The 15,206-nt window shown below is 42.0% G+C and overlaps 1 protein-coding gene across 1 annotated transcript in view; it reads right to left on the bottom strand.

Annotated features, from left to right (window-relative positions):
- The window catches only part of LOC139735241 (C-terminal-binding protein 1-like), a 92,520-nt gene that overhangs the window by 36,888 nt on the left and 40,426 nt on the right, over window positions 1-15,206 (bottom strand). Inside the window, exon 2 of the mRNA XM_071645994.1 lies at window positions 301-514. Within this exon, the coding sequence (XP_071502095.1) occupies window positions 301-514 (214 nt within the window). The remainder of the gene's footprint in view (window positions 1-300; window positions 515-15,206) is intronic.

The raw sequence follows: 15,206 nt of genomic DNA, 5'->3' as shown, positions 1-15,206 counted from the left end.
GAAAAGTACCCATGGCAACAGCCATCAACAGTTTGATTCCTTCTTGCGTAAAAACAGATGAACTGCATCATGTTCATCCGTCGTCAATTTACAAGAGAGTTTTCTGGAATCGATGTTTCTCATTAAAAACAATATTCCCCTCTTTCTTTATTCTGCATCACTTGCTGTTATTGTCGGTTCTGTTCTAACGAGCTTATCCTTTTTTACATTCATTCTTTTTCTTTCTTTTAATGTTTTCTTGATTGTGTCTGGCACTAAAACGAGAAATGCGAGCCAAGGAGAACAATCAGGGGCACCCACCTTCAACAATCCTATCTACTGACATTCTCTGGCGCTTGGCGGCCCGCTTCTGTTTATCCATAAGGCAGCGCGAGGGCGAGCTATGGTTGCTGTTGGTGTTGTTGGTCACGGCACTGATGTCAATTTTGATTGGCTCGTCCACCTCTGGGTCGGGCACGGGGACGTCGCCCTCCTTCTTCTCCCCACCAGTGAAGTGACAGCTGCAGATGCGCAGCTACTCAGTGGGGAAGAGTCCACATTGAGATGGGGGTAAGGGGAAGGGCGGGGGGACAGGGAGGGGTAAGGAAGGTGGTAGAAGTTTTGACAGGTGGGTGTGGTGGGGGGGGGGGAAGATGGGATGTTTGGAAGGGTGGGACCAATGGGGGTGGAGAGGGATAAAGATATTCAGAAACAAATAATCAATTAGATTTGTGATTGGCAGAATGTCATCAAAACAAGACAAATGGTAGAGAATCATCAAACAAGACAAATCAATAAATATAAATAGGAAAGGGTGATAAAGAAGGAAAATATCTGAGATAAGAAAGAATAGGACAGGGAGGACATGATTGAGATAGGAAGGCATTCTTAGAGGAACATACAGAGAAAATGTTCTGATTTTAGAAAGTCATGAAAGTGCCGTGAAAAAAAAAGAAGGTCACATGCATGTTTATATCGATGAACATAGACATTTGCTAGTTTTCAGCATGCATGTCATGCATTAGGCCGTAAATTTGCAGCAAGGAAGTTTGCCGGCGTGACTTTGATTGCTAATGAGATACAGAAGGCAGACGAGATGACACTTGAGTCAGATGGAAAGATGAAGACATCAAGGGTATTACGAGGCACAGTGATTACAGAATGAAGAAGGCTGGTTAAAGATGAGAACTTAAAACTCAAACTTTGGCTCAATGGAAAAGATGGAGAGGGAATGCATCTCGCTGCTGAAGTTACTGCTACGCTACTATCAGCAAATCAAAGAAATACAAGTGAAAGATTAGTAGGTTATGTTACAACGGGCATCAAGATTCAAATACTGAAATCATGTTAAAAGAGTTAGTAGACCTAAATAGCTCCCTACTGTCGAAGGATGAGGAGAACAAGCAGGAAATATCTAGTTTGCTCATCTCGACGTATGGAGGATGCCAGCGAAGGCTAGAGGATAGTAAACTTGTCAGACGATCTATCCTCTATTAGTCAAGTGGCGAGTTGTTCAGTGGAAAGTCATCTCTCCTAATAAGTGTAACACACTTCCCTCCGCGAACACGTGCCCAGTCCCCGAATTTTTGCCCGCGTCATCTTTGGCGTGACAACTCTATCGCTTGTCGACGACTCAACAGGAAAGACAAAATGGTTCAAATTTGGATGAAAATGGAGAACACATTCTGTGGTCTCTATGGCACTACCCTGCGGGCAGTCCTCAAGCCCCGGAATATCTTCACACAGTTTAAAACAAATGGATCATCATAGCCATCAATCGAATGACTTTGGATATGGAATAGAGTCTGTGCTTTTCTTCTAGATGAATGCCATGCTAAGATGGTACTGATACTGTTTAAAGTGATTACGGTAGTCTCGCGAGACAAGCCCGCAGACCCTGAAATGAATTAAGAGTCTCCCTCCCCTTTAAAATAATTCATTCATGATGAGAGACCTACAGTGAAGAAGACAACACATTGCCTGCATTCCAAGCCTGTCTCCAAACAGATGCAAGTAAGCCACACAAGCACTCGCTGGTTTGCATTGCTTGCTAGAGTACATATGTACAATACTGTCATCCACCAGAAACTACAATTACCAACCAAATGTAACACCGGTGGCACTAAAGGGGGCTGTATCACCAAGACTAATCACTACTTTAAAAAAAAAGAAGATTTTGTTTGAGGAGAAAGACAGGTAATGGGTGATCTGCTACGTAAGGGGCTTCGAATGATGTCTGGAGGGAGGAAGTGCTAGTTCAAAAGAGAAGTTCATGCCAGACATGCACACACGATGCACTTTGAGGCCTTTCAAGAAGGTTGCAAAAAAGTACGGAACAAGACAAGGCAACATGCTTCATGGGACCAGGATACAGCCTACATTACTCCACTGAAAAAAAGCACTACACCTGTTTTCATGAGAAGTACCAGGTATTCAAAGATGTAGAAAATATACAAACAGAAGACTCTTTAAATACAAAGGATATTAACTGCATGATTAAAGGTGCCATATGTAACTCATGATTACAATAGTTCTGATACGTGTGAAGATTAGCTGCATTCACAATGAACATTTCCATAGTATATTCCAGTGCACTGTATTTGTCATACGAAAAATTATGGCAGAGAAGGAATTGTCTTGAAGTAGCTATATCATCAGAGCACCAGGCTGAGGAGCAGAAGGGCCTTTGATGCAACTTATGTCCTTTTGATCCTAAAGTGATATGTCCTCAAGACTTTCATAAACACATCACTACATCTACTCAATCCAAAACACACCTGTACATGAATGATTTTAATGTAAGCATGAAGCTGGGAATATGGCAGAAGTCTGGAATGTCTCTATGAAGACAATACATAGTTAATGAGCAAATACAATAACACAATAGTTTCTTCATTCCGTTAAGAAAGAACCCCAACAACACACACACACACACACACACACACAAATTCCACCACCCATCAAACTTCAAAATCGCTCAAGCACAGGCACAAATCAATCAAGTAGAACTGCTTTTACCAGAACTGCTGCTTTCAATTTTGCATGTCTGAATCAAATGAGAAGACACAACAAATTTAGTGCTACAAAATTACCTAACTTCACCTCAGTTACCTCTTCTACAGCCCATAATACAATTTGCCCATAATACGATTAACAATAAAAGAGGAATTAATAAGCAGCAAGGAAGAATAGGATGCTGTAATAGATATACAGTCTTCTCAAATTTGGCTATATTACATTTATCAGTGTCACAGGCTACAAGTGATAGCATGCACTTATAAATAGCATATCATGTAATTTACTGGTACTGAGAAAAGCACAGCACTGTATAATTGCATTTCACATTACAGGTCAGAATGATAATTTTGAGCTAGGGAAAAGTGTTAACCATTCATTTATTGTGAAGATATACAGTCAAATGGAAGCTTCGTGTGTCCATGACTGGTAAACAAAAAATAATAATAATGTACACCAAAGCCGACGAATGGAGTTTTCCAGTTGGAAATATCGTAAGTACCACCACAGAAAGAGTTGTAATCCAGGCAGATGATTCACTTCATATATAAAACTAAAATAGGAGAGACAAAATGAACAAAAATTTATACGATCATGACAAACAGGGTTTTGGGTGCATCGTACATTAATAAAAAAAGGGGGAAGCGAAAGAAGGTTAGAGTAGAAATAACGAGATATGCAAGAAGATGGGGAAGTGTGGTATACGGAGATTCAAGCAAATGTTTGAATACGACGAAACCAGATTGCGCTGGAGTTGCCACTGCAGCGACTAATTGCTGATTAAATTCCAGTATTATGATTGTTTATGGTACATTAATCGAGAGTCTGCTGCGTAGCACGACGGATTACTTCTGCACGGGCGCCTGCCGACGAGGAATATGGCACTCGCAGCTGTTAATTGGCTACAGCCGATAAGCACATCACACATCCAGCATCCCTCATTGCGTCAAACTCACTGCGACGATGGAAATTGTCACTAGTGATTTGGCCCAAGTAGTCCTTACTTATCTGTTTCCCCCATTGAGTTTCCATCACTTCCCTCTTCTCTGTCCATTTCAATTTCTCTCTCTCGATAATTCTACCATCTCACTTTTCTAACTCAAACTTTCTTCTTCGTCTGAACAATCCTCTTTTTTTTTTTCTTCCTTCTCCCTGAAGGTGATGACCATTTAAGTCTTAAGATTGATTCAAAACTACATCAATCTTCATACTGAACTATCTCCAGCTATGTCCTACAGCACTTCTTCCGGCATTGATATTGCCCTGGGCTACACTTTCAAATATTGATCATGAAAACATCTTGCCTTTAATATCTGAAATGCATCTTTAATGCCATGCCGGGTTGAGAAGTCAAGAATGATAATAATACAATTTTCTTTGCACACAATATGGCATTTCATACTGACATGATGGTTACAGAAGAAAATATTTATCAAAAATGTACACAGAATTTACTATTGCTTTTATCATATTCCATTCCAGATGAAGACTAGATCACAATGATAGCACCTTAGCCAACAACAACAACAACAAAACAAGCAAGAGCATATCAAGTAGAGGGGTGAAGGTTGAGGTTCGAATTTTCTTCAATTTGTCTGCCTCTAATAAATGAAATTTGTAAGATCACAACTGCTGATCTGTAATTTAACAAGCACGTCGGAAAAGGGAACCACGAGACTCGAACCTGTTATCTAGTGCTTTCCTGGCAGCGACACTATCACAAGGCTATCCCTGGTTGCCAGCAGTGACACGATGAACTTGGAACAAATACCCAAGCTCCAAAATTCTGACATATGTGAAGTAGTCCAAGGCTGACAAGGCATTGATAAATGCAAGAGAATATCAAGTAGAGGGGTGAAGGTTGAGGTTGGAATTTTCTTCAATTTGTCTCCCTCTAACAAATGAAATGTGTATTAACGATTAGCAGTTGCGATCTTGTTAGAGACAAATTTAAAGAAAATTCAAACCTTTGTTAAATTGCAGATCAGCAATTGCGATCTTACAAATTTCATTTGTTAGAGGGAAACAAATTGAAGAAAATCCAAACCTCCACAACAGCAAAACAATTCACATGACTTTCTCTGATTCTGCCATTTTGGCAGGATTTCACCTTAACTTTCTCCAATCATGTTATCTTTCCTGTCTTTTATCCGTACCCTATTTCTTAGACTTTCCATTCAAGCGTCACACTTACCCTGTACAGATACCCCCTCCCCACTATCAAGTTTTTAGTCTACTACAGTATCAGTCCATCTCTTCTATACCCCTAACAGCCCAACTGCCAATCTGAAACATCAGCCCATAGAACACAAAGATACGGCCCAATACCTCTGGGGTACATCAGGGAATGCTGTCCATTAATGAGGGGAAGGAGGCAGAAAGTTTCCCAGAGTGAGGCGGGCCGGAGTGACAAGCCTACAATTCCCATGCCGCTGCAAAAACACCAAACGTCGGAGTGAAACAGTTGCGATATTGGGGTCTGCCATCAAAAGAAGAGGAGATGGAAAGAAAAAACGAAAAAAAGGAGATTGAGACTCGAAGGCTGACGTCCTCATAGAAAGAGAAGAGTGTTGACAGTCAGTAATAAGCCAGCGGCACTCCTCAGTCGGGAACGGCAGTCCGAGCAGATCTTCCACTCTAGAGGAGAAGGAGGAGGGAGGTGGTATCCTCCCGTTTGGAGTTCAAAAGGAGGATGAGGAAGAAGGAGGCTGGCAATAAAGCCAGCAGAGTTTGGTGGAAGGAGCTTGCGGCTCGACTCGCGACTACAAAGAAGAGAGGAGATACGAGGTACAATCAAAAGTAATGGACTTTTGAATGTTTATCCTTGCATAACAAAGTCCCTAGGAATCTACTTCATTGAGAAAACTGATTCAAAGTAAAGTGGGGTAATAGAATGCATCTACCTTCAAAGCAAAAACAAAAACAAAAACAAAGGGGAAAGAAAAAAGAAGAGTACAAGAATTTTCTCCATGTTTTTTTTTTCAACTGCAGTAAAGTTGCAACTTTGGACAGCATCTTGCATGTATGGGTAAATCACATAGTGCCCCAAGGTAGTGGAAAATGTCACACGAGTATCATTCATTGCATCTTTAACTTACAATGATACCTGACCCTTTAATCTGTCACAGCTGCATTTGATCCCCTACATCAGACATTAGCATATTTGATATTTGGTGGAATGCTGCACATTTCATGAGTTCACCTCCAAAATGAGCTTAAAAATGCATCATTTCACTACTGCTTTGGCAGCAGATATTTATCACTACTCAACAACATTTCCACCATCTCCGTATACGCAGTTGATTTACTAATCGATAGCATTCACTTACTACCTGTACATGGGCTGGTAACATCCCATAAAAGGGGTGTTGCACAAACTTTCCAAAGAAGTTAAAGCAAAATATACATTCCCGTTTCCATGGCGCCAGCCAGGGTATTCTATTTTTTTAAATATAATTTCTCCCTGAGTAATAGGGTAATAGTGAGACTAAGCTGTTAGTCTCTAATATCAAAATTGTTAATTCTTTACTCTTAACAACACATCAGCGAACAAATTGCAAACCTATTCAGGAGCAATCCTGCTAATATTATGATTAGGGTTTGGGAGTGATGGTATTAATAATGACCTTGAACAGTCTTCAAAGGGTTTTTTAGAAAAAAGGTGGTAGAGCATAGATACTGAGGAAAATCAATGTATTCTTGTCTTTCTGTAATACTATTGTTCTTGTTATTTTCTTGATCACATGCGTGGAATCATGAACAAAGATTTACACAAGTAAGCATTAAACTGAGATGATGAGAATGAAGAAAAGAGAAATGGTAAAGAAAACATCACTCTTGTCAAGAAAATGATTGTGAGGGGATGTTTGTTTCGCAGCTTTCTCCATCCAGGAAGTCCCCAGGAAAGGCTGAAAATGCCCCCATTTTTGGACAATCCGTCACAAATTAGCACTCGTCAAGATCGGATGGAAGCCAACATTATCAGGGTGTATCTAGCATCATCGTCATCTCTGGCTAAAGGCTGCTCGATCTTACATCTCTCCCTGAATAGTATTGCAAGATCATACGCATCTCCTCTCTTTCTCTCCCTCTCTCTCCTCCAGCTCTATTCCTCCACTGAATTAGGTAACCATGGAAACCGAAGTCTCACAAACCTGATTACGTTATTACTTAATGATGATCAATTCCTAAAGCGAGTAATCTGATTAAGGGCTTTGCATCAAAGTAACCAAATAATCTGCGTCTTCTACCATTGGCAGGGTACTATAACAAAGAAGCCAAACCAAACATAAACCCAAACAACAACAACGGTGTCACCAGCAGAGTGTTATCAAATGTCTAGGCCAAAGGAGCGAGGGTATTACATATTGTTTTTCTGTGATGGCTCTTTCACCAGTTCCGTGCACTTATGTCGAGTGTCGAAAGATATACCCAATCAAGCTTCGTCACTGTGATAACGATTTGTAAGCACACGCACACCCACCTACACACGCGCACACCCACCTACACATGCACACACCCACACTCAGATTAAAATGCTCTGCAAAATCTAAGCTTTGGAGGGGGAAGAAAATTACACAGAGGATTCGGCTTTCTAAAACAATTTGGAAGCTTTGTCGAGCTACGTGATTAAAATGAGATTCGCTTGACAATTAAAGCTCTTGTTCTCCACTTGCTTGGGGAAAGCATTTCATTACCGACCAATCAACAACACTTTGACATGTCTGTTACCTGCCACAGCCAATGAAAAATGAGCTGCTAAAGACTATTTGACAGTTCTTAAATTCTGCCTTTATTATCAGTGACCTGTTTGTCTGCAACGTTAATGGAATTTTGAGACAGTGGTCCGGGGAAAGAGATATCATTCCCACACTGGCTGGACATCTCGTAAAACCTTTCCAACCTACTGCAAGATGCTAATTGCTTTTGAATTACACTTCCGATTGATTGCAATATTACGCACCAATGTGCTCTAAACGACAAAGAACTGTTTTCACAATTACACAAACATTGTCTGCATCACAACGATAACTCTGTTCATAACGGGCCCCATTTTAATGATTTACCACACTTGCAATTTCTGCATGCCAAATATATCCACTTGTTCTGGGGCAGGAAAAGTATTTCACCACGGTCAAAAACCCGGCATTCAATTTTGAGGCAGATGGAATTTCAGAGAATTGTGACAGATGTTGCGAGGAGTGATGCAACGTTGCCACGGAAATGTCAGATAAAATTGATGACCTATCACTCAAGAAGTTCCCGGCCTTTATTCGCCCTTGCCATTTATCTCATAATGCATTGTTGTGCAGACAAACAAAATTGCTACCGATCTTAATTAAATTTTCTCTGATATCAATTCTTCGATCTACGCATGATTACACTGCAAAGAATGAAGGGGGGTGATTGTTAGAACACGGAGAGGCTGCCTCCCTATGCAAAAGAATCTCTCGATGCTTGCGAGATGGGAAATATCGAAAACTAATCACGCAAGTATCAATAACATTTTGTGCATACTGTTACAAGACTCCCCCCCCCCCCAAACTCCAAAAACCTGTGCAAACAATAATACCTCAAATACAGACCTCCAACCTTTCTGACTGAAAAATAGGTATGGTTCTCAATAATAAAAAAGAAAGAGCAGTTCCCCACAGGAGCATGCAGTAAAATTATCAAGAAAAATAGGAAACTCTTAGTCTTACTGAAACAAGAGCTAGAAATGGTCAAAATTTAGACTCTTTCCTCCAAATTCAGAATGGTTGGAAGGTCTGCAAATACAACAGAATAAGTCTAAATAAGGGTAAGAATAGCAATCAATTTAATAATCCAAGAATGCTGAGAAGGCATTTTGGGAAATATGTTCATATCATACATGTATGAATCAAACAAGCATACACTATGTATGAATTTCAATTGATAGCTTGTGAACCATTCCATCCATCCACAGAATTAGCAAGCTAACATTTCAGTTTGCACTGTGAAGAGGGGAAAAACACACTATCATGTGGCACTGTGGAATAGATATTCAATAACAAAAAACAAACAAACAAACAAACACTTGAGTCAACTGAAACAAAAGGAAAAGATTGGAGTGAAAGACACACACACACGCATACATACAAAATACCAAGGAGCACATAAATGCGTAAACACAGATTAAAAGGAATTCAGGAAATGACTGGGAAAGAGGAAGAGACTAAAGATATGGGGGGGGGGGGTGGTAATTTGGAGATATAGATATGTAATACATTTCACCTGAGGTTGAGGTGAATACACAATGAATGAAAAAGCAACATACACAAACAACACACACATGCAAACACACACATAGAGAAATAAAATATAACAAGTCAGTATGACAAAGTTGGCAAACAATATCAGTTCAGTTTAGTCCGCATTCACAGAGGGTAGGAAGTTGTCGCGAGCAAGATGGTAGGAATTATCGAGGGGCTAGAGAAGAGAACAAGAACAGAAGAATAAAACAAGAAAAAGCAAGGGGGGGGGGGGGGGAGATTGGGCCATGAAGAGGGAATAACGACCCCAGAGGACTCCAGAACTCCTGTGTCCATGCCTTTCCGCTTGGCTTCAGAAGCATCACGGCGGCGGGAGCAGGCAGGCAGGAGCAGGGAGGGAGGAGAAGCGAGTGCCAGGCGAAATTTCGTCATGGCGACTTTGTACAGCTGTCTCCTAAAGACTGCAAATGAATTACTAATGGCTTCAAAATTACGATGCAATAAGGTAATTGGGGGTGCCCGTGAGTCCGGGATTGCTTGGCACGTTGGAACGCTGCTCCACCGTGGGGTCTTCTGAACGCTGGTGACAACTGGATGACAACGGAGCATATACCTGCATCACTCTGTCATTTCTCCTCCACTCACATCTTTTCTCCTCATCTACATACTTGTTATTCTCTTATCTCTTTCTCATTACGAGTTCCTCGCATCATATTCACATCTATTTCTATTACCTGAACTCAATTTTTCATGGTCGTTCTTCTGTGTTGCTTCTTTGTCCGTCTCATGTATTTTCGTTAAATTCTTAGCTCTCCATTTTATACCATTTTGTTTTCACGGTCTCTCTCCTCTCACGCCCCCTCTCCCCTATCTCTCTCTCTCTATCCCTTCCCCAAACCCCCCCCCCCAATCTTTCTCTCCCATCTCCAGTCATGAAGTAGACAGTAGAGCCCTGTCTCTGAAATGGCCAAAGGAAGGCAGTTATTAGATTTGACTGCTTGCTGCCACCTGCCTCCATTTGCCTCCTTTCACTGACAAATGACTTGCCCCTTTGAACATATCGAATGAGCATCTTATCTGTTTATCATTCCAATTGGCCAATCAATCTGCCATTTTGCGGCCGGCGCGAGATATTCCTGCATGCCTTTTAATATTAAAGGGCTCCCTCAACTGGCAGGAAACCCGTCACAAGCAAATATCCCATCTGGAAGTATCCACATTAAGAGTAAAAAAATGATTGCACATAGAACTAAAAGGAGCATCACAGCAGATAATGAATACTTGTTACAATGAATTTAGTTCCCTGTTACATTACTTCCTGTGACAAAGATAGAGGCTTGATCCTGATAACAAGCTTCTGTCAATGGCATGAATCAGACCATCAGACACATAACAATCTCTGCTATCTACCATAACATTAACTATGGCCAGCTTCACCCATATGGCCTACATGTTTACTGTAAAACGAGGAATGTTCGCATGCACTTTAATTTTGCAAATTTAGCGAAAGATAAGATTCAAGAAATTAAAATACAAGCAAAAGTTTTTGTTGACAATATATGCATTGAATGCCAGTGATAATTCACAAATATTTCATGACTCGAAAAAGGTTGTTGGTTCCAAGTGGAAAAATTTCATGCCATACACATGTACTCACTTCAGAAGCTGTATCTATACTGTCGAGAAAGGTTTACTGAAGAATATGGTCATATTTACTCTCAGATTATCTTGATTCTGTCACATTCTGAAGAAACCACACTGAGATTCGTATCCATCACTAACATAATTTCTATACCTTGAAATAGAGTGGCTCAATAAGATCAAGATTTGTGGTCTAAGACACAAGATTCTGTACCTATCACATTATTGAAGTGGAAATTTGCAAAAACACCCAAACAAAACATGACAGGAGAGAGGGGGTAGGGTGCAGGGGTAGGATGGGTGGAGGGCGTGGGAGCTTGAGGAGGATGGGGGTAGGGCGTGGGCGGAGACGGTCCTCAAAGATGAGGTAAGTGAAGTGGGAGTCGGCAGAGGGAGCTGGCAGATTGAGATGTGAATGCTGGACGACTGACACTGCCCTGGGTGACTGTTGGGCGGATGGTGCATCCTCGTTAAGATCCGCTCCCTGGCTTGACACTGCTGGTAGCTCTGAGCTATTTTCTGTGTAATTTGGCAATATGTCAACTGAACAGATGCAAGCTCTAACTCAGCCAACCCCAAAATGAGATGGGTTCTGGGAGCGGAGGGGAAAACAAGTTTGTTTTGGAGATGAGTGTTGCTTCATCTGGACTTTTCACTTCAACTAACGTCTAACTCCATCTTAATTACCATTAGTATGTTAAAAGATACAGAAGCTGTGATATAAACCGACATACTCCAGACAAAAATTTCAGCTCAAGCTCTCATCATGGAATGACATGACTTTTCTGTAATCATCATTCATTCCAAAGCATGGTGCCTTGTGCATACTTCATTTGTCTACATGTCCCTGAAAGCTATAATGTTGATACCAGGGTGACCATCATCCCAACATGTTTTTATGGCTGTGGGACTTACATAAACAAGTAGTAGCTGAACTGAGTGAATAATTCAAACTGAATTCCCCTTAATTGGCCGGCCAGTAATTCCTTGTTTCATCATGCAGAATCCAAGCAATTGTCTGCCAAGGTTTGGCTAAACTCTAGACCTCCCTCCTCACTGCTCTAGCCCTGCAGTTCTTGCCATCACTCATGCCAAATTTCTTGAAATGAAGGTCTTAGGTAGGATACATGGCCTATGCTGCGCCACTTTCCTTCAAGTTTTTTTCCTTGCCATTCTAAGTCTTTAAAATGCTGTTAGTTTAAAGGAACTCTGTTTACATCGGGAGTATCCCAGCTACCGCCATCAAGACGGCTATGACCTTCTGCCTCTAAATCACTGATGATGAAGGGGGGGGGGCATGTGAGTACAGGATAGGGCTTTGCTTTACTTAGCATAATCTCCAAGGACTTATTAGGATGAAATTTACAAACAAACTGTAGATTGGCCGCTGGTTTAATTCCACTGAGAATATTGATCCACTCCAATCAAGCATAAAAGGGTATTCCTGTCCCTTACCCCCCCCCCCCCTCCCCATCCTGGAGTTTTCTGTAAGGTCACTTGGTGATCTATCTCCAGGTCAGCTACAGTCGAGTTGCGGTTGGCCACGCTGTCTGGACCAACTCCCAGCTCCCCAAGAGCTCTGCCTCTTCCCTCCACCTTCCCAAATACCAAACCTCCAGACAATATGAAAACCTGAATATCACGGAGGGGAGAAAATACATCCCCCTATATACATTTTTTTTTTTTTTTTGTGGGGGGGGGGGGGGGTAATTGCCATGGTTCCTTCCCAACCATTCCTTTTCTTCTTCATCTTTTGTCTATCAAAAATATATCAACTTATCACTCATCTATCCACAAGCAGACATAGCTTCATCATATGAATTTAACACGAAGTTTTTAAGCAAATGTAATAATGGTGGTTTCCATTATCTAACCCTAGACCCACTTTGATATTAAAAATATGCCATTCCCTCACCATAAACCTATCTCCATCATAGCATTTATTTGCCCCATTTCACATGGTTGTTGAGAGGGAACACCTTGTGAATCATTACTTTCCGCAATCCTGTGTTGACAGTCGTACACTGATCTGAGAGAGAGAGGGAGAGGAGAAAAAGAACTACGATGACTGCCAAAAAGGATGTTGCTGCATCTTAAAAGAACCAATAGAATGTAAATGTGGCAGAGCTGATGACATCCCAGGATCCAGAGCAGGAGACGGAATGCACCCTCTGCACACGTCGTCGGGGTGCCGTGTCTTCAGGAAGATAAAGACTGTTGCTGCTGCTGATCATTAAAGAGTCGAGAACATTTCCTACGCCACACTTCACAGGACACGGTGAGGGGGAAGCAGGGTGCACTGCCGTGTAATGACCCCTTCCCGCCGTTTAATACCACTCTCAAACATTTCTTCAGCTTCTTCCTCCACAAGGCCCCCCCCCCTCCCTCCCGTCCCCTGGTTTAACGCCCGCCCTCTCCATTCCCGCTGCAATTTCCGCTCTCTGCCTCCCTCCAGTCTCCACAAAAATTCTGCTGGCCAGTCGGGCAGGTGATCACATCACAAGCAGGCAGTGCAAAGAACACAACGCCAGGAAACTCATGGGGACATTTGAAAGTCTAATTTCTCTCCCGGACGATTTCTAGACCCTCAGGGGGTATGCCCAGTCAAGCTAAGGGAACACCAATACCTTGTCAGTCACCAGACAACATCAAACAAGCTACATTTACACACACACACAAAAAAGAGAGAAAAAGAAGAAGAGTCCTGGCAAATACTCTAAACAGAGTTGAGTATGGATTTAGCCCTCATCTGTAGCAGAATCACAGGAAGCCATGACACGAATGTTGATGAGAAGTGACGGTTGGAGACAAAAGACGGACATTTCAAGTAATATTGATTCAACAGGTTATTTACAACCACACGGCCATGATTTGCAACCTGGTTTGTTACCCCCCTACGCAGTCTGGTGATGATCCCACTCGGAACGAAAATTGCACTTGCCAATTTGTGATCATCAGCACAAATTCCCTAGAACTCATCGTTTCCCTCCCCCACTAACCTCCTCCCCCCTCCCCAATCCCTTTAAGGCCTGCCTCAGACCTCTCCTCAAGAAATTTGTGGAAGTTGGTGAATGGGTGTATACCAAAAACAGGAAAAGCTCAGCAGGATGTTGTTTGTCTGTAGGGGGAGTGATTCGAGTGATATCTGAAATCCTATCAGTGGGGTAAAGCAGGGGGGACGAATACCGGTATGATGATTTGGTAAGGGGTGCACGACTGCTTTGCCCCCTGTCTGATGGATTTGAATGGTAGCGAAGACATTAAAGTAAGAATGACGTCGCTGTATGTTTATCTGTCTTGCCTTATTCAGAGAGAGGATTGGAGGGGGGGGGGGGGGGCAAGCCGCGTACACATGGCTATAGCTTTGTCTCACGAAATCATGCAAGGATTTTCATAATTTGTCTCATTACATTAACACCACGAGGGGCTCAACCAACATCATAACTGTCTATCGAGTCTCAATGCCATGCTGTTTCTAAATTTATACAAGGGTTTGCGCTTTTTTTTAAAACAGATCTACCTACTCAAAACTGGCAGCGAAGGACTGAGGAAAATGGAGGGACAGATCAGCGCAGTAAGAGCGAAGAATGAAAGCAACATATTCCTAAAAACATGTATAAAAGGAGATGACACATGGAACGAAATATCAAGGACCTTGCCAACAACTGTTACTATTCTGAGAGCCAGATGAGCACCTGAAAGTAAGAAAAGGTGGACAAATATTTGCTGCAAGAGATCATACGAAAAACTGAGGCTGGTTACTGCTCTGGTCCTCGTCCAAACAGTTGTCACTTTTAAGACGCTATCTAGGAGTTTCAATCAGTGATGAATGAAGAAGATATGACAAAAATTACAAATTGGTACAGAAACGGGAATGCAAGAACTCATTTTCAATTCTGCCAGGGAGGATGAGGGGGGATGAATGACATCTGATGAGGGGAGAGGCATGAGTTTGTGCACTCGACCACAACCCCGGAACGGAAGGGAGGGGGAGAGGAGTGGTATGGGTAGAGAGGGGAGAGAGGGGGAAGATTGGACCATGATTTTTCAGAGATAGCCTCAAAGAGAGCAGTCCCAACCCAGACTCCCCCGTCCATTGGCCGGAGAGGAGATGAGTATGGAAGCAGGAGCCCGTCAAAAACACGGATATACGTCGCGTAGTAATTCGAATTGCTACGCGACGTAAATAATTACGTCGCGTCGTTATTCGAATTACTACGCGTCGTAATTCGAATTACTACGCGACGTAATTATTTACGTCGCGTAGTAATTCGAATTGCTACGCGACGTAATTCCGAATTACTGCTCAACGACTTAACGTCACGACATTAAATGAAT

This window comes from Diadema antillarum, unplaced genomic scaffold (genome assembly GCF_040938485.1).
Source record: "Diadema antillarum isolate AM-2024a unplaced genomic scaffold, OU_Dant_1.0 seq00000566_RagTag, whole genome shotgun sequence".
Taxonomy (NCBI): Eukaryota; Metazoa; Echinodermata; class Echinoidea; order Diadematoida; family Diadematidae; genus Diadema; species Diadema antillarum.
Note: the sequence above shows the minus strand (reverse complement) of the source record. Positions and strands in the feature narration are given on the sequence as shown.